The sequence below is a fragment of the Arachis hypogaea genome, chromosome 3 (genome assembly GCF_003086295.3).
Source record: "Arachis hypogaea cultivar Tifrunner chromosome 3, arahy.Tifrunner.gnm2.J5K5, whole genome shotgun sequence".
NCBI classification, from domain to species: domain Eukaryota; kingdom Viridiplantae; phylum Streptophyta; class Magnoliopsida; order Fabales; family Fabaceae; genus Arachis; species Arachis hypogaea.
In genome coordinates, this window is record NC_092038.1 from 7,481,935 (window position 1) to 7,500,442 (window position 18,508).

The 18,508-nt window shown below is 30.1% G+C and overlaps 2 protein-coding genes and 1 long non-coding RNA gene across 6 annotated transcripts; 2 read left to right on the plus strand and 1 right to left on the minus strand.

The window, feature by feature from the left end:
• Positions 1–7,842: 7,842 nt before the first annotated feature.
• On the plus strand, positions 7,843–11,269 carry LOC112789226 (peter Pan-like protein). 4 transcript variants are annotated; one of them, XM_025831032.3, is made up of 5 exons: positions 7,843–8,239; positions 10,090–10,182; positions 10,269–10,301; positions 10,553–10,746; positions 10,978–11,269. In XM_025831032.3, the coding sequence occupies exons 2-5, from the start codon at positions 10,172–10,174 to the stop codon at positions 11,121–11,123; spliced, it is 384 nt and encodes a 127-aa protein (XP_025686817.1). In that variant the 5' UTR covers positions 7,843–8,239; positions 10,090–10,171; the 3' UTR covers positions 11,124–11,269. The 4 variants fall into 4 exon arrangements, with proteins under 4 accessions (XP_025686817.1, XP_025686818.1, XP_072088393.1 ...); XM_072232291.1 differs by having other exon boundaries at positions 7,923–8,213; XM_025831033.3 differs by lacking the exon at positions 10,269–10,301 and having other exon boundaries at positions 7,878–8,239.
• A 2,882-nt stretch (positions 11,270–14,151) lies between these two features.
• LOC140173058 (uncharacterized) lies at positions 14,152–17,726 on the plus strand. The gene is made up of 3 exons (XR_011879478.1): positions 14,152–14,526; positions 16,469–16,604; positions 17,456–17,726. It is a non-coding gene; the product is annotated as an uncharacterized lncRNA (long non-coding RNA).
• Positions 14,552–17,033, minus strand: LOC112789221 (aquaporin TIP4-2-like). The gene is made up of 2 exons (XM_025831028.3): positions 16,792–17,033; positions 14,552–16,216 (listed from the first exon to the last, which is right to left on the minus strand). The coding sequence occupies exons 1-2, from the start codon at positions 16,882–16,884 to the stop codon at positions 15,458–15,460; spliced, it is 852 nt and encodes a 283-aa protein (XP_025686813.1). The 5' UTR covers positions 16,885–17,033; the 3' UTR covers positions 14,552–15,457.
• Positions 17,727–18,508: the final 782 nt, after the last annotated feature.

The window sequence follows — 18,508 nt, forward strand, 5'->3', positions numbered from 1 at the left end:
CATTGTCACACCATCTTTCCTGAAATCGAAATCTTCTTTTTGCCTTGTGCTCCTCCCTGTCCGCCAGTAGCATCAAAGGGCAATGGTCAGAGCCTGTATCATCTAAATGTAGTATTGTTGCTTGCGAATAATTTGCTCTGAAATGATGTGTATAGAGGCGTCTATCCAGTCGTTCCATAATTAGGTTGTCATCGTATCGTCTATTGCTCCAAGTGAATTTTCTCCCTTCGTAACCCAAGTCCACCAGCTCACCATCACTAATGAATTTATTGAAAGCCTCTATTGATGAGGCCGACTTCATTCTTCCTCCCTCTTTCTCATGATAGGCGGAGATGGTATTAAAGTCGCCTATCACAAGAAAATAGAGGCTGGCTGTCATTTTGATCTCAATAATTCTTTGGAATTGTATAAACCGAATGTTGTCATCACAATGTAGGTGAACAGCAACTACTTCCCATTTCCTTTGTTTGGTAGGTTCTGTCCACTCAAAGAAAATAAAGAAATCATCGCTAGAGAGAATTGAGACAACTGCATTATCCTTCCATGCCAGCACTAGCTCACCAGATTGATCCCTAGGATCCATACAATATGCCTGCTGAAAACCTGCTTTGTTGCATTGAGTTGTAACATTCGTGGTAATATTCTTAGTTGCACATAAAAACATTATCTCGGGAGAATGAGATCTAGAGATCTCTTGTATGTTGTGAACTGTCAAGGGATTTCCCATACCCCGACAGTTCCACATCATCATCTTCATTGGTCACTGGGTGCCCATTGTGGGGTGGCACCATCTCCCTCTTCCGCTTGCATCTTTTCCTCTGAACATAATTTCTTCTTATTGAGTGGGACCCTTTCTCCATGTGAACTCCTTTTAACTCCTGACACTGTGATAGGTTTTTTCGCTAGCTGCTTTAAGTTTTGTCTCTTGTTGGTAGATTTTGTGAGCTGCTGCCCTTGTTCTCCAAACACAAAGCACGTCGTTGCTTCAATCCCCTTTGAATATTCCTTTTCGTCTCTTTCTTCAGCATTGTTTCTTTCTATTGCTAAGCCGGTACTGATTTGTGGAGGATAGTTTGCTGCTTGTATCTTCTTTTGAACGATAGCATTACTCATAACTTCTTCTTCCTCACTTCTCCCCTCTCTTTAATTTAGTATTATTTTAAACTATATATTTTCATTATTTATGATTCGATTGTTATTTATAATTAGTTTTTCATCTATTTTATACTTTTTGATAAGATCATAATTTATATTATATAAATTTTGATAATAAACGTATTATATATTAATTACAATTACAAATTTTACACAACCAAATAAAAAATAAAATTTTTTTATACAAAAGTACATTAAAAAATAGCAAAAAACTCATACAAAATAAGAAATAATAAAAATTTTATAAAATCAACAACATATATCTAAAAGTGATTATTATTGACCTATTGTACTTAAAAAATAATATCTAATTTGTTAAAAAATAAAAATTAATATTTAATTTAAAAAACATAAAAATAAATAAATTTGTAAAATTTAAAATTTATTATAAAAGATAAATAAAAAAAGCACGATAAAGGAATCATAAAAAAGACTGAAAATTGGAGCTATCTAAAATTTGGAAACTATCTAAAATGACTTATACAAGAAGAAGCCGTCAAAAATTTAAAATTTGCCACACATTTCTTTATGTCAACACTCAATATTTATTAGACTCCAAAAAATGTCATTACAATCATTTGTTGGACTCCCAAAAATAGATCAACAACATAATCATTATCATTAATGGAATCAAATAACATCTAATTAAAAATTTTCCTTCATCATTCTCTCGTCACGCTACAGAAATTATCGGTTATCATCAAGGCAACTTACACACGTAACTCTTTCTCACTACGCTATCTATTTTCAGCACCCATCGAAAAAATTTTTTTTTGAGCGCCATAGCATAATTCGTATATATATATATGGTTTGTTTATTTATCAATTTGGCTATGTAAAAAAAATATATAAAATTTTCTTATTTTGAAAAGTGAAGTTAAATATAAAATGAAGATTTTAACTAAATTTTAAGAATATGCATTATACATCATGTATTTATTTATTTTTTTATTATAAAAAAATATTTATTTTAGAAAAATAGTTTTTACTATAATCAATAAGACCTGTAATTTAGTACCATAATCTTATATAAGGGTTTAAAGGCTTTCTACTCTCAAGATGAAAACTTGAAAAGGCTAAAATTTAAGAAAATATTTAATAACCAAAGAAAATTAATTAAAAAGAACCGTACTTTATCTTATTTAATATTTATATATTTTATCACAATTAATAAATGTTAAATCAAATAAATTTTGACTGTTTTTTTTAGTATTAACGAAAATTCATAAAATATTTTTTCTCGGTATAATTAATAATTGCCAATATTAGGTACACAAATTTGGATATTTCCTAGACATTTGTTGTTGCGATGATTATGATGATTCATCTTTTTATTATGAAAATTTTTTTGGATACCCCTATATGATATATTTATAGAATAGCAGAACTTTATTAATAGTAGAAATAAAATTATCACGTTTTGCTAATTTCTAACGAATTATTCTATAGAAGTGACTATCACTCTTCAAAAAATCTAAACTTGTTTATATTATTTATAGTCTTAAATAAATTTGTTAAGTAGCTAAAGACTCCTACTATATATGAACGACATTTATTAAATATAAGCACAAGTTAAAGTACGTAACAATAGTTAAATGTAATTTTTATTTTTAGTTCTAAAACTGGTGGACAAATCAATTTGATTTAAAAATGATTAAGATCTCTACTTTAAAATAATGCGACTCATGTTAGTATTTAAGTGAATTTTTGTCTCACAACTTTTAGTACAGTGATAATTAAATATCACCATAATAACAAAAATGTTTGGTAAAAAAAAATTAGCTAAAATTTATATAAATTCTGTTTTTTTTTTCTTTTTAATATTATCGTATTATAATGGCCAATTGACATAGTTAATATAGTTTTGGAAATTAAATTTTATGATTTAATTAGTGTGAATTAAAAAATAATTAATACGCTCTTTATATATTATTTACTGGTGAATATTGATGATCTTTGCATTATTGAAGACCTAAATATTTGAATACAACCTTGGCCTAAGTCACATGTCATCATATTCTTTGTTATGTTGTCTAATTTTGGTAAATATAAAGTATCAAATCTACTTGTTGGTGACTGATCAAATATAGAGACACAATTCAATAGTTGCATGCATTATTATTATTATTATTATTATTATTATCACTATCACGTGTGTGTTAATTCGCTGTTCACATTATTGTAGAAATGATCAAATTATTGTCCTTGAGCAATCAATTTTTTATCACATATATGATGTCCTAGCTTTGAAATATTAAACATGCATGTGTCTCTCATTTTATTCTAATCTCGTACAAGTAGAGTTGATTTAAAAATAATCTATTAACATCTCTCATTTTCTTTAAAAATAAATCACCAAAGTTAATATTAGAGCAACTTATTAATCTTGTTGATGAGATCTAAGTAAGTGGTCTAGAAGCAATATTAATATTGTTGTAATTAATTATTCATTATCCTAAAGAATTGAAAGATGGATAAAGTATGACAATGTGGGGATAGAATAGGATATGATGGGCTACAGTTATTAATTGTATTATTTGGCTCCCACAAGGTTCATTTTGTTCAACATGATTTTGGTTTTTCTTTCCTAGCCATAAACATTATTATTAAATGTGGGTAAAGTGGTAAACATTTACTCTGTTGTTAATGTGTTAAGACTAAAGAGAGCAACATGCAACATATTATAATGGCCAATTCACATGGAGAAAGAGATAAAGAAAAAAGGAGTGCGAGAAGGAGACAAACATTAAAATGAATGCTACCTATATTGCTACCCATATCTAATCAAAGGACGTTTTGATACCAATATAGATACAGTAGAATTTGGAGGGTAAACAAAGAACCTGGAAGCATGTGATGAGTAAGCTTATGATATGAACGGCAATAATTTCATAGTTCCAGTGACACTAATAAGAAGCTATATATTAAGGTGAGTAAGTTTATGATATGATTAAGATTTATATAAGCTAAGCCTGTCAAAATATATAGTGATAAAAAGATTATACGAAAATATAAGATTTTATAGTAACATGCTACTCAAAATCTTATAATATTAAATATTTGTTTCTCATTTTACTCTAATCTAGTACAATTAGCATTGAATATCCTTTGGTATGTTCATAGAGAATATATATAATACAGAAAGAAACCAGCATTAGTTATTTACTATATAATAATAATAATAATATCTTATATACTGAGTTGAAACAAATTCTAATGGATTAAGGCTTTCTTGTACTGTTCACAAGTGAAAATTTTTATAATGTTGGAATAATAATTAAAAATACTAAATATTGCTGATATTAAAGAAATTTTTTTTTTTTAAATATGCATGGCAATATATATTTTTTCTTCTTAGGAAAGATTGAAATTAATTAATTATATAATCTCATTAATTTATTACATAAAAATGTAGCTCACCAAGAAGCACTGAAAAGGAGGATAGAAGACTAAGGCAAGTGTATCACCAACAAAACGTGAAGAAGAATATGGAAATTGCTTCAGCCACAGTAGTGTCACCTTTGGAATAAAGGGAAACACATGTGCACTAGTCACTAGTGGCATCAAACAGAGAGAAAGAAGGTGGGAGGTATATGTCGGAGATTCTCAGTTTTTTTTTTTTACTTGTTTTTAAATGTATTTGTTATTGTCTTTGATTTAATTTTTTATTTTATTGTCTTTGGAAAGATTTAAAAGAAAAAATAGAAGTGTAAATATTCAGTTGAATCAATTATTGTTGTTGTACATGGTGAAGTTTTTAACCGAGGTTCCAAAGTGCCTATTTACATTGTTTTAAGTTAGGAAAAGTATAGTTAACATATTCTCTATGACCAAATAGAATGGTTATTTCTATATAACTCTATTTTTATATAATTTCTGAAAGTTGTCAATGTAAAAAGTGTTTCGACATAAATATCTCAAAAAAAAAACTAATAAAATAGATATTATTTGTCATAATTTTATTTAAAATGGCTCAGCAAATAAGAGAAACATTCATTTTTTTAACTGGAAAAGAAAAAAATATTTAAATTTTCATCATTCTAGAGCCATGAATAATGCATTCCTGCTGAAGTTAGTTTGACATTTAGTTATAGATAAGAAATCTTTGTATGTCTGAATCATAAAATACAAGTGTTGGAATAAAAATCTCATTTTTACCGTTAAATGCTTGGCAAAGAATTTGTTAAAATGGGAAGAAATTAGATCAAAACCCGATTTAGAGGATCGGAGATGGTCACTGGATTTTTTGTTTGAAAAAATCATTAGATCCCTTACGTAAAGAACCTATTAAATTTTGTGGACACTGAATCTAATAGTAGCGGATGTCTCTACTATGGTTGGAGTTGGAACTGGGAGTTTCTAAACCAAATCTTCTCTCAAAATATCTTGAATCTTATTCAGTCCTTAAAAGCTCCTCAATTTAAATTTGTCAATTGCATTGTTTGTCTCAGAAAATTATTTCTAATTATAGTTTCTCTACTAATTATGGACCAAATTATACATGTTTTATACATAAACTTCAATAATAAAACTCAAACTTGTAAAAGTTTATTTGTAGAATCATAAATTTCATCAATTTTAAATCTAAACTTGTAAACTCCAAAATTTTTATAACTTCGGTATTAGATTACGTCTATTAAAAATTTTTATGGACATCAATAAAGACAAGAAGTTTTGTACAATGAAAAATAGTTATTTGTATAATCTTGAAAATTATCTTTACTAATTTATGTTTCCAAAATTAAAATCTTTTATATTTATATTATCAACTATTTTAATAAATATAAATAAATTATATTTTTTTATTGAATATGATTAAAACATAAATATTAAAATAAAATAAAACAACATTGAATAACTACCTTGAATCAATTTAAAAGTAAATCTTGCAAAGACAAAACATAAGTTATAATTTTGTCTAACATTATTATAGTTATTATTTGTGTATTTTATAGTACTATTAAAGTAAATACAAAAAATATTGAATTATTAGGCATAAAGTTGATTGATGTGATAGTCTAAAATTAAGAATTACCAATAATATTTCTTTTTCAGTAAAACAAATTATATAAAAGTAACTTCATATCTTTGAACTATAGTATAAACTTTTCATTGGTTTCTATTTTTTGAAACAATCTAGCATATCCATCTTTTATAAATTATTTTTAGAAGATGCAATTGTAAAAACAAATGAATAACCAACTTATTTCATGTGTCTCTAAAAAAAATTGAAAATTTTTTAATCTACAAATTAGGATCCAACACATGTGATGCTTATAATAAGAAAAAATATCTTATAGATTTTTAGCCTTTCCATTTTGAGAGTAGAAAGCATTTGAACCCTTGTAAAAAAATTAGGATACTAAATTATAGGTTTTATTGATTATGGTAAAAAATATTTTTTAAAAATAAAGATTACCTTTTTTATAATAGAAAAAAAATACATTATGAGTAATACATACTCTTTTAAAAAAATTAGTTAAAATCTTCATTTTCTTTTTTTTTTTTTAAAGGAGGAAGCTGAAAAAAATTTACAAACTATCAAAAGGTGTTTCCCTTGCACTTTCAGAAGAAATAACTTACTTTTATATAGCAAGCGATCATGATGTATATATTTAGTGCTTCCAAAACTTTTAGATAAATCCAAATCAATGATATATCTAAATAGACACTTTTAAAAGATGTTATTACTGTAATTCGTGCACTAATGACCATATAATAGAGAACCAGCATATTTGATGTATAGGTATTTTTAAATGAAATGACCATTATATCCTGTGGTAAAAACTCTAAAGTTTAAAGTTATTGTCATTAATTAAACTTTAATACTGGTTAAGTGAAATTTAAAATTATTAATTACATAAAAATCTGTAAAAAAAATAATTTTACACGGTTTCTAGTTGATATGGTTTTTTACCTAATAATTATGATTTTATATATGGAGAAAAAAGAGTGAAATACCAAATATACAAGTCTTATCATATAATATTCCCTCTTTGCATTTATTTGTTCTATAAAAGGCCATCCATTTCTCTCTTCCTCTTCATTGCATCATATACTTGATCTTACTCAAGTGTTTCAGCAATCCTTTTGAGTAGTTCTCCATTGAAAAAAATGAGAGAAATCTTGCACATTCAAGCTGGTGAATGTGGGAACCAAATAGGAGGAAAGTTTTGGGAGGTTAGTGCGACAAACATGGGTTTCACTTTCTAGAAGACAATGAGCCATAATTTTAATATCATTATTATACTAATGTATGTCATTATAAATTATAAAATAACCTAACTATAGTTAAGATAATAATCAATTAAAGTGTGACACATCATGAAGGATAACTTACATATTATTTTAGAGGGGATTGGATAGAATTCACCTTAAAAATATATATGATATAAAAAATATTGCAATTGGAAGTACAAATTCTGGAAGCTTTTCATGAAAATGCAAACAAAAAATTATTAATGCTGTTGATGAACATATTAGATAAAAAGTTGCAACTATTTCAACCAAGGTTGCCTTCCAAATCTGAAATAAAAAAAAGAAAATAAAACAAGATATTATACTTGTATTAATCTTAGAAATAGTATAATATTTAATAAAAAAAAAAACTGACCAAAAAAATGGCCCAAAACAAAAAAAGGCTCAATGTCTATCAATAAGGCTCTGTCACTCAACGTCCCCTGTTTATGAAGTATGAACTACCAAACAAAAAAACTCAGCTCCATCACCGTTTTCTGTTTTTTTTTTCGTTCCTTTTGTTTTTTTGCGCCGAAAACCCCAGATCTGGTCCTCTCTCAATCTCTCTGGGCGTTTTTCGGCCACTCAACGTCTCTCTTCACTCAGTCTCTTCTCGTCACTCTCTCACAGTCTCACCTCTCTCCGGTCTCGCTGATTGTGAATGTGTAATTTGGAAGAAAGAAAAATCAATCAAGTCAAGAAAGAATTTGAAAAGAGAATTTAAGAGAGACAAACTATGGGATTACCTCCATTTACGAGATGGTTGAGATGAATCAATATTTCTCTCTTCTTTTCTCAGTGGGAAAATACTCAAAAAGAAGGTTGGTTGAGATGCTGAATTACTTGAGTAAGTGACGGATCCTATTTAATTTCTTTTCTTTGTTCTCTTATCAAATGTGATATATGATTGAGTAAGCGAGGAAACTGCTACACACGTACGTTGATATTCTGTTTTTCCTTCTCGGTGTAATGTAGTCAGAATCAACGTGATATAGGTTTCTCTCCACTTTCTTTGTTTACTGAATTGGTATATAGGTAGCACTGTAGGTTGGCTCCTTTCGATGTGATGTAGTCTGAAACAGGGTCCCTTCAACCATGTGATGTTCTTAACTTCATCTTCTCGCACTCCTTTTCCCTTTTTCTTTATTTAGAAACGATGTGATGTATGGTTGAGTGTTCATAACACCATTTGCTTTGCGAGGAATAATCTCTTTTTCTTTCTCTGTGTAATGTAGTCAGAAACAAAGTCCAATACCCACCATATAATAAGCTTAGCTTATATGAATCTCAATCATATCATAAACTTACTCACCTTAATAAACTGTTCTAGTGTCAATGATTTTTTTTGTACTTAAAAAAATAACATAAAAATGTATTGATTACTATTTTAAACTAGGTTGTTGATGATCTTCAAGAAAGGAGTGTTTAGATTCTTCTTTTGACCCATATTTTGCTAACAGATCTTGTTACTTGTAGCCTACCTCTTTTTAAAGTTCCTTAACTAGAAATAAATTCATGTGGTTTTATTACTTGTTGATTAGATTATTCTACACAATAGTATTGTCTACTATCATTTTTAAAACTGCTTGGTATAATTGAACTGTCTCCCTGAATAGATTTTACATACAAGATTATGAATTTACACATTCTCGTTTATTTTTTACCAAAAATATAACAAAAATGGTTACTTTTAAAAATGTGGCAATCTTATCTATGAAAATACAAAATCAAATTCAACGTTTTCAAAAGCCACCCGGTCTTAATCATATGGCAAGCAATGTTTTTTATAAAGAAATTTACGTTGCCAGAATAGTGTTTACACTTTACATTATTTTAAAAAAAAAAATAGCTAAAGTGCATAAACATAAAACTTGATAAGGGACAAGAAATAGTAAAAACTATGTAATCAAATTCAAGTGAATGAGGTATTTGTATTCTAAGTTAGACAGAAATTTATTCATCTTTGAATAAAAAAGTTAGAGATTTATTTGTCTTTTTTATTTGTTTTTATATAACCCAAATAACTATAAGATTATTCATGGTATTTATGTAGTTTATAAAGTTAATTTGAAGATATTTTTGAGGGAAAAAAGTTGGTTTACTTAGAAAACCAAGAGATTAAGTTATAAACATAATAGCATGTTGGGTTTGGCTCCACAATCTAGTTTCTCATACAGATCTGGAATTCATTCCTGGAACCATAAGTCTTGCAAATTATTTGTGTTGCTTTGCTTTTTAATAAAATTGTTGACAATGAAATGGATTTTAATTTATACGAGAAGATAAAGTTGGTAGTAGTAGGAAATTATTTGTTTTGCTTAGCTTTGATACCATTACATCTTCTGTTATTCAAATTTCATCTCAAGTACTAACACAAAGTTTGCCAATGGAATGCAACTAAAGTGCTTAATTTTTTGTAAAAAAGATGTTGGTTATTAATAAGCCTTTTTTCCCCCAAACTTTTATGATATTATCACTGTCAAAGTTGGAGACTGATGGGATAGTGAAGACATTGTGATGACATTGTTATTATACCAAATAGAAATCTGTTGTGATGTCTCTCTTCTCTGGTTATTGTCGTAACGGCTCGTGATGGTAATTAGTATATGGGGAATATATCACTGTTGCAACTGTCAATAAGTCTTGATATGGGTTCATTTTTCATCCCATATTGATGTCTCTGTATTTTCTTGTCAGATTGTACTTTCTGGATTTGTGAGTGGAGATCTACCTCTAAAGCTTACGACTAACATGTTTCAGAATATATTTCCAACAATTGATGTTAAAACAGTGAGTTTTACTGATACATATGCATCATTAACTTACTTGACGCTCAAGTTCTTCTTCTTTTAATTTGTGACATATGCTGTTCTAAGGAATCTTCAAGATGTGAGTGATTTCGTGACAAAGTAAGTCCCTTGCTTATCTACTTAAGCCTTCATTTTCCCATTTGATATAATCCATTTCTAACATTTCCACTTATTATTTCCTTCTTCAAACTGGTAAATATGAACTTTTTTAGGAGTAAGATTTGTATTGAATAGATCCTATTTAACTTGCTCTTAATTTTCATATGAATTGTATTATGCACAAAATAAGAATGCTTTTTTTGTTTTTCCTTTTCATTCTATTGATTCTCACATCCACTTCGATTTTTAAGAGCTGGCTATGGATCAGAAAGTGAGGCAGAGGAAGAAGCTGCAACTGTAACTTTGTCTAGCGATGTTGGTAGGGTTAACCGTGCTTCGATGAAAAGTGCTGTCAAGCTTCAAGAAATTGGTCCCAGGATGACTCTTCAACTAGTTAAAGTTGAAAAGGGACTTCGTTCAGGAGAAGTCCTTTTCAGTGAATATGGTAGGTATATCATCTTGCAATTGCATATCCTTGTTATCTGTACTTCCTCGGAAACTCGCAAATTCATTCATTTTCTTTTCTTTCCTATTCCTTAATCGTTCCTTAGTCCTTCTGTTATATGTATCTTCGTTTTAAATTCTCTACTAGTTTGCATCTTGTCTCTTAATGCCTTTTCCTTTTGAAATACCTCCTTATCTCATTTTTTTGCCCGTATTTCTTCTTCCCTGTTAGGGAAACCTGGTGACAAAGGAAAACATGATTATGAAGATAATGAGATGCAGGACAATGAAGATGAAGATGATTCAAAAGGTAGTGAAGATCAAGATGGCAATGGTTCTGAAGTTGATGAAGATGAAGGCCATGAAGAACTTGATTAAGGGAAATGGTGATATTCAGTTTTCGTGTTCTGAAAGTTATGAATTAATTAATGATTAGAAAGTTGCCACCAGAAATTTTTCATTAACCATTCTAGTGGCCTCATATAAAATTTTGTTTGGGTTATATATAAATTTTGTTTGAAGCAGTTAAGTTCATATATAGTTAGAGTAACAAAAACCGGTTTTAACTCTTCTCCAGTTAAGACACTTTTTCCAGGTAGTTTATTTGGCTGAAACTTAGTTATGCCAATTCTATTATCAACCATAAACAGGACTCCTTTAAAATGTTAGGCTTTAAAAATTGGACATTGATGTTATGGATATATCTAAATAATTGTAGAGATATATAAAATGGGCAAAATATTGGATTGAAACTGGAATACAAAATTTTAATTAAATAACGTTCTTTATTAAATATATTAAATTTACGCAATGCAGTAAACGAAACATAATAAATATGCGACGATGTGAAATGTATAAGTCTTTCTATAATCAACCAAATTCAACCAAGTTAGTACAAGTTCAAGAAAACAAAATTTGCATATGGGTCACCATTTTTCTTTTTCTGTGTTTCCTTAGCACAAAATTTTCTATTGTAAAGCACAAAAAGTTATGGACATAGCAAAGAAATTTGTGCACGTAGCACATACATTTTTGTATAAAACACAAATTTATTGATATAACTTAGAAAGTTTTGTAATAGCACAAATTTTTACTCAGTAAAAAAATTTTTTCGCACAAATTTTGGTTAGGAGTGTAATTTGTTAGTTGAATGAATTAATGTTTTGGACACGTAGTCTTTCAAAAATTTGTATTGTGCATCAAAAATTTTTGTATTCTGCGTAAAAAATTTATGTTCTGTGTACCAAAATTTTTATATTGTATGTATTTTGTTGTTTGGATGTTAATATTTTGGATATATAGTTTTTTAAAATTTTTGTACTATATACTAAAATTTTATATTGTACACCAAATATTTTGTGTTATGCGTATTTTGTTGATTGAGTGTCAATGTTTTGGGTACGTGGTTTTTTAAAATTTTTTGTTGTGCATCAAATTTTTTTTGCTATGCATCAAGACTGTGTTCTAATTTTTTAAATATATATTAAAAAAAGAAGACAAACATAATAATGATAGTGACAAAGAAAGAGATGGAATAAAAAAAGAAAAAATCAAACAAAATAAGTAGCATCATAACTTTCAAAAACGAAGCGCGCTATGACAACATGGTTACATAAAGTTTAACGCCTAGTTTTATTAATAAATGTTTATGTAACTTTTGTGCAATAATTAGATAATAAGAATTAATCAATTTTAAAATAATGTTAGTTATATATATAATTGAGAAATCAAAGTTCTTTTGTCAATTGATATTGTTGTAAATTTGATTTAATTAGACTAACATGTTTGGGCGCCATTATTTTATTAAAAAAAATTTTTTTTCAATGAAAAAAGATTTTTTTTATTTTTTAACGTGTTTGGCAAATTTCTAGTAGTAAAAGTAAAAACACTAATAAAATTAAAAAAAATCTTTTTTGAGAAGCTGTAATTTACATCTTTTTTAAAAAATTCTTTTTTCCTTAAAAAAAAGATGTTTTTCATGTAATAAATAAACAAAAAAGTACTTTTATATTGTTATACCCAAACATAATTGATTGATAAAAAAACCTTTTTACATGGGATATCCAAACATAAAATTACTTTTACTTCTCTATAAAATCTTTTAAAAAAAGATAACTCGAAAAAAATCTTTTCTTAAAAACTCACCCAAACAAGCCCTAAAATTATTTGCTTTACTATTTATCGGCTAAGACTAGAAACACCGTAAATATGTTCCAGTAAACATGATCCAATGTTCTCAAAGACCACAATTCCAGTGGGTTGTTTTATATTAAAAAGAACGATCACCGTTATAACTTAGAAACCATTAATATCTTTTCCTCCAACTTATCAATTACGAATACAAGAATAATTATATTTATTAAATTGTTTTTGGAGAAAAGTATTTATTTGTTTGATAAGAAAGAGAACCTAACAAAGTTCCCCAAAAACAGCATCAATTTTTGTTTCTCGAACTAGCTCGTCCCAAAATCCATGCTTAGTTGAGGGACTTTGTTCCTACAACCAACCACATTTTTCATCCCTCAAAGTCTCAACCTTTGCACCCAGTCTGATTCCTTTTTATATAAAACAGATGCCCTTTGCAGCCCAATTTTATTTTATATTTTTTCGTTATCTTCTTTTTCAAGTGATTTTCAAAATGGAAATGTTTATGTGGAAAGAGACTAATGGGTATCATCATGATCAATTTGCATGTGGATATGGTAAAAAGGTACCCAAAATGATGTCTTCTCGCGCATCACCTCCTATTGCACTTGGATGCATCCAACATTCTATATCCAAAATGGACACGTTAGCTGGCATTGCAATCAAGTATGGTGTTGAGGTACTAGATTATCTTTTTAGGAATTTCGTGATGAAAATGGCACTTATAAATCAGCCTTCATGCATGTCATGTATGTAACTGTTTTATTGTATATCATATGAGACATTATTCACGCAATAAACTCTTAGATATGTGATTAAAGTTTTGTAGTACCATATACCAATCACTTATCATATGCTTTAATCATTTATTAGATTTAATTAGACTTTAAGAATATAAATTTGACCAATATTATTATCTACAAAACTCTGAAACAATCTTTTGGCATCCTGCAAATAGTATTTAAAATAATTGTTGAATTTTTTTTGTTTGCTTCTTTCTCTCTAAAATTTTGAACATTTTAATTTGCTTTGGGAAACTGTAGGTTGCAGATATAAAAAAGGTGAACGGGCTTAGGTAACATTAACATGTTTGTCTCTCAATTTCTTTACTTTGATATGAACATAACCTGGGTAAATATATTTGAGTAATTAGATTTTATGTACTAGTTTTTACAGATTTCAATACAAACTTCCCTTCAAAATCATTGTGGACCGAGTATTTATTTTTCATTAGCATTTTTAAGCTCCGATTTTTTAACATGCTCTAAAACGCGTCGTTTTGTGCCCGGAACCTAACCCACCCACTAATCTAACCTAACCCAACGAAGCCACTAACTCATGACTCAACTCTCACTCTCTGCACCGTTCCCCTCTCTCAACTCTCATTCTCTCACTGCTCTAATGCTCTGTGCCTCTGTCCTCCACCATTCGCTGCCTTCTCCGCCGTTTGCCTACTTCGCTGCAGATTGCGTCTCTGCTCTGCTTCGTGCACTCATTCTCCACCGTTGTTAGGTACTTGCGTCGGCATCGGCGTCGGCGTCCCCCGATCTGAGATCCAGCGTTATCACGGAGGCCAGATCTGAGATCCACCTCTCCTTCCCGTTCACCGCCGCTACTCCGTCGATCTGTCTGCCAGGTACTGGTTTCTGCTCTTCTACTTGTTTTTTTTTTTTTTGTTGCTGTGTTTTGAGTTTTAAAGTTTGAATATATGATTTTATTTCAACTCATGATTTTGTTTTGCGTTTTAAAGTTTGAATATATGATTTTATTTGGGCAATGTCTTGCATGCGTCTGAATATATCAAGCAATTTCCTTCACTTATCATATCTATCATCGCAAAATTCATCTGTTTTGTATTGGGTGGCTTTGCTGCAATTCTGATCATCATAGCTTCTCTTGAGGAGTCTCTGCTCGAGGGCCATGTATGATATCTGTTTTAGTTTCGACAAAGTTATTCAGCATGTCATGACAATCATTACTTTATTTTTAACAAAAACTCATTGCAGATATTTGGCTGGAATCTGTTTTATTTAGTCTAAATATAATTTTATTGTATATTTAATTAAACAAGTTTTTTAATTCTGATTAAACTATTAAACCATTAAATCATTCATTTGACCGGTTTATTCATCGGTCTGGTTCTTACAACTTTTTTTTTGGGTCATGGGCTTAGTCCTACAAAGACCCGATCCGTCCAGAAAAGTGTTTTTCATATTTTTTTTAGAAATTTTTTTGGTCTTGGGCTAAGCCCTTCAACCCTACCCAAACCCAACAACCCACCGGCCCCAAATCCAGATCCCCTCTTTTACTCGGTGGGACTTGAACACAGTGCTCCCATGGCTTCCTTGTCAGACACACGGTCCTCTTCTCTTCAACACTTTCTTTCATTTTTTTTTCTTCATGTACATCAGTACATCTTTTTTTTTTTTTTGGTCATTACAAACAAACTCACACACCCACTCACACACACTAACCTAGCTACCACTGCTAGGATTCGAACCTATGTGACTTTAGTTGGAGACAAATACTTTTGCCACTGGATGACATGCCTCAGCCACAGTACATCTTTAAACTTCATCATTTGCCACATCGATGCTACTGTCTTCGGACCTCGCACTGTTGCTTGGCAAATGGATAAGTAGTCCATATACTATGCATGCTAAGAAAGGGCCAACCCAAAAGATCCAATGTTCATTCCACAGTGACCCACCCCTTAGCAAAGCTGGACCCAAACACCTTGCTGGGTTAAGCCCAACACCTGCATAGCCTGAGTGTCCAGTAATATTTGTTGACACAAACACTACAAATGCCACTGATCCAGCAGTCAACATACACCCGTTTCGTAACCCTAATTTATTTGACCTTATTCTGTCAAATGAGAGAGTAACACCAACTAACAGCACAATAAATGTACAAAAAAATTCTATAAGTAGTGCAAGTAGAGGCTTTGATCCTAGTCCTTTATGATGATCATCACCAATAACACATCCTCCTAACGAATATGTTTTTTGTAATTTTGGATCCATTATATATTTTATCATAATGAATCCAATTATAGAACCAATACACTGTGCAATGGCATACATTAGTGCACGTGTTATGGTAATAACAATTTTTAATAGAGAAATTAATGTTATTGTTGGACTAAGGTGTCTTCCGGACAATGGAACCGTTACTATTAATAGCCAAAATGATATAATAAAAACTGCAAATGGCACTAAGACAACAGGAGCTACTTTCTTCGACTCGACAATTATAATTGAGCATGTTAGCCCAAACATGAGTACGGCGGTAGCAGCTAACTCGATGAGAGTTAGCTTCCAGGTCTGAAACAAGAAGAAAATAAATTAAGATGTTAGAGATAGCATAATTTTTTATAAAAAAAACTGACAAAATCCCTTTCTTATCGGAAAAAAAAAACAGAGCATGTTGACAACCCAAAGCAATTGTTGCAGACAAAAAAGATCTTTTGAACTTTTTTATCTCCAGATTTATCTTTTTTTCTTTTCACCTTTTTCTTTTTTCTTTTCTTTCCTTTTTTTTCCCTTGAATTTTTTGCTGCTAAATGTTGGTTTCAGGTGCACTAAATGTTGCTGCTGTCAGCGAAGAGTTAGCAGCACGGCAGCAAGATGGTGATGCCGGAAAGCCAACTGGTGGAGATTCACCGTTGGAGATGGAAGAGAAGAACGGTAGAAGATATCTTGCCATGCAAAGGTAACTTTTTTAAATTTAAAAATAAAAACTACTGTTTATTTATTTGTCTAATCTTCTATTTTTATTTCAAAATATTTTGAGACTCTTTCGATCAATATAAGTAAGATTTTAAAAAACTTAAATAATAAAAGTTTATTCGTAGAATCATAAATTTGATCGAGTTTATATAACTTAAGTATGAGATTACCTCCGTTGAGAAGAATTCTCTGCCTCCAAGAATCTTATGGAATGAATCCATGAATCGAGATTGATATGTCTGTGTTTCTTTGTTCTGTTCCATTCTAAAGATGTTTTTAGAACTGAATTTTGAACAAGAGAGAGAAACACCAAAGAAAGAACAGAGAGAATACACTATCTAAAGCTTCAGCAGTAGGGCATATATATACACACTACTGTCAATAATTTTTTTTGTACTGAAAAGAATAACATAAAAATGTATTGATTACTGAATACTATTTTGAACAAGGTTTTTGATGATCTTCAAAAAAGGAGTGTAGTTTTTTCTTTTAACCCATATTTTGCTAACAGATCTTGTTACTTATAACCTGCCTCCTTTTAAAGTTCGTTAACTAGAAATCAATTCATGTGGCTTTATTACTCGTTGACTAGATTATTCTACACAATAGTATTGTCTACTATCATTTTCAAAACTGGTTGGTATATAAGTGAACTGTCTCCCTTAATAGATTTTACATACAAGATTAAAGAAAGTCACATAACTCTTTTTCATTTTTGAATTATACAAGAAAAAAGCACTCTTTGATATATAATATATGGAATGAGTTACTAATTTTCTCCATCAATTTAAAAAACAGTGATTAATGCGCTTTCTCTCTATATATTATTTACAGGTGAAAATTCATGATCTTTGCATTATTGAAGACCTAAATATTGAATACAACCTTGGCCTAAGTCACATGCATTATTGCATTAGTGCACGTTGTTGTGTGAGGGGTCAATTTTTTTACTATATATGATCCTACCTAGTTCCTAGCTTTAAAGCATTTGTTTTTGAAGAAGGAGGAGTTGTCAGTGTCATGCGGGTACCCTTATGTATATATAATTACTAGTGTAAATTCAAATATTATTCTATTATAAAATTTATTGATATATATTTATTAATATTAATAGTTATTATTTTTAATTTGAAAAAATCTTTATATATAATAGAATATTGTTTATAGAGAGTAAAATTTTATTGTACAGTGTATAAGACTATTTTATTCTATGTTTATAGAGAGTAAAATAATCTTGTTATTTTTTTAGCTCATATTAATAGATTTTACTAAAATATAAAAGTTATTATGTTTGTGTTTAAATATATTACTGTTATTCATTCCAAAAAAAATTAAAACTTTTAATAAAAATAGTTTATGTACGAGATGTCTCTGATACGGTTTTGAAGGGTGGATCGGGAAACCGCAGACCAGGGTTGAAGCCGGATCGCTTTACTGGAGCAATGGGGGAGGTACCTGCAAAGACACTCCGACGCTCAAGTCAGAATGGATCTGAGAGATATAAAGTGTGTGGAATGAATGAATACCTGGAGAGACTTAGGTCCTCTATTTATAGGTGACGGGTGTTCTTATCTTATCTTATCTGGTTAAGATAAGATGGACGTGTGAATTCAAAAGTTGGTTAGGGCCGGTTTTTGGGCCTTCTGAGCGAGGCGTGGGTTGGACCCGAGAAGCCGGGGTCGGGTGCAGTCCCGGGTCCAGGATCCGTAGCTCGGATCCGTAATAGTTGCCCCCGCAGCAGGAGAGCGAGCAAGGTCGGTTTGTCGCTGGGAGATACTGTTTTTACCATGGGCCTAGACCCTTAGTTTTTCTCGGGTGGCCGTTTGGTTCTTCCGAGATGAGGTCGGTGTCTCGGTTTCGTGTCGTGAAAGATTCGTCTGACCGCTT

Bases quoted from the DNA above. Each gene is read 5' to 3' on its own strand.
- LOC112789226 (XM_025831032.3), top strand. The intron at 10,302-10,552 runs GTAAGTCCCTTG...TCGATTTTTAAG, and splicing joins GTGAGTGATTTCGTGACAAA to AGCTGGCTATGGATCAGAAA. The intron at 10,747-10,977 runs GTAGGTATATCA...CTTCCCTGTTAG, and splicing joins AGTCCTTTTCAGTGAATATG to GGAAACCTGGTGACAAAGGA.
- LOC112789221 (XM_025831028.3), bottom strand. From the start codon at position 16,884: ATGGAACAGAACAAAGAAACACAGACATATCAATCTCGATTCATGGAT. The intron at 16,217-16,791 runs GTAATCTCATAC...TTCTTGTTTCAG, and splicing joins GAGAATTCTTCTCAACGGAG to ACCTGGAAGCTAACTCTCAT.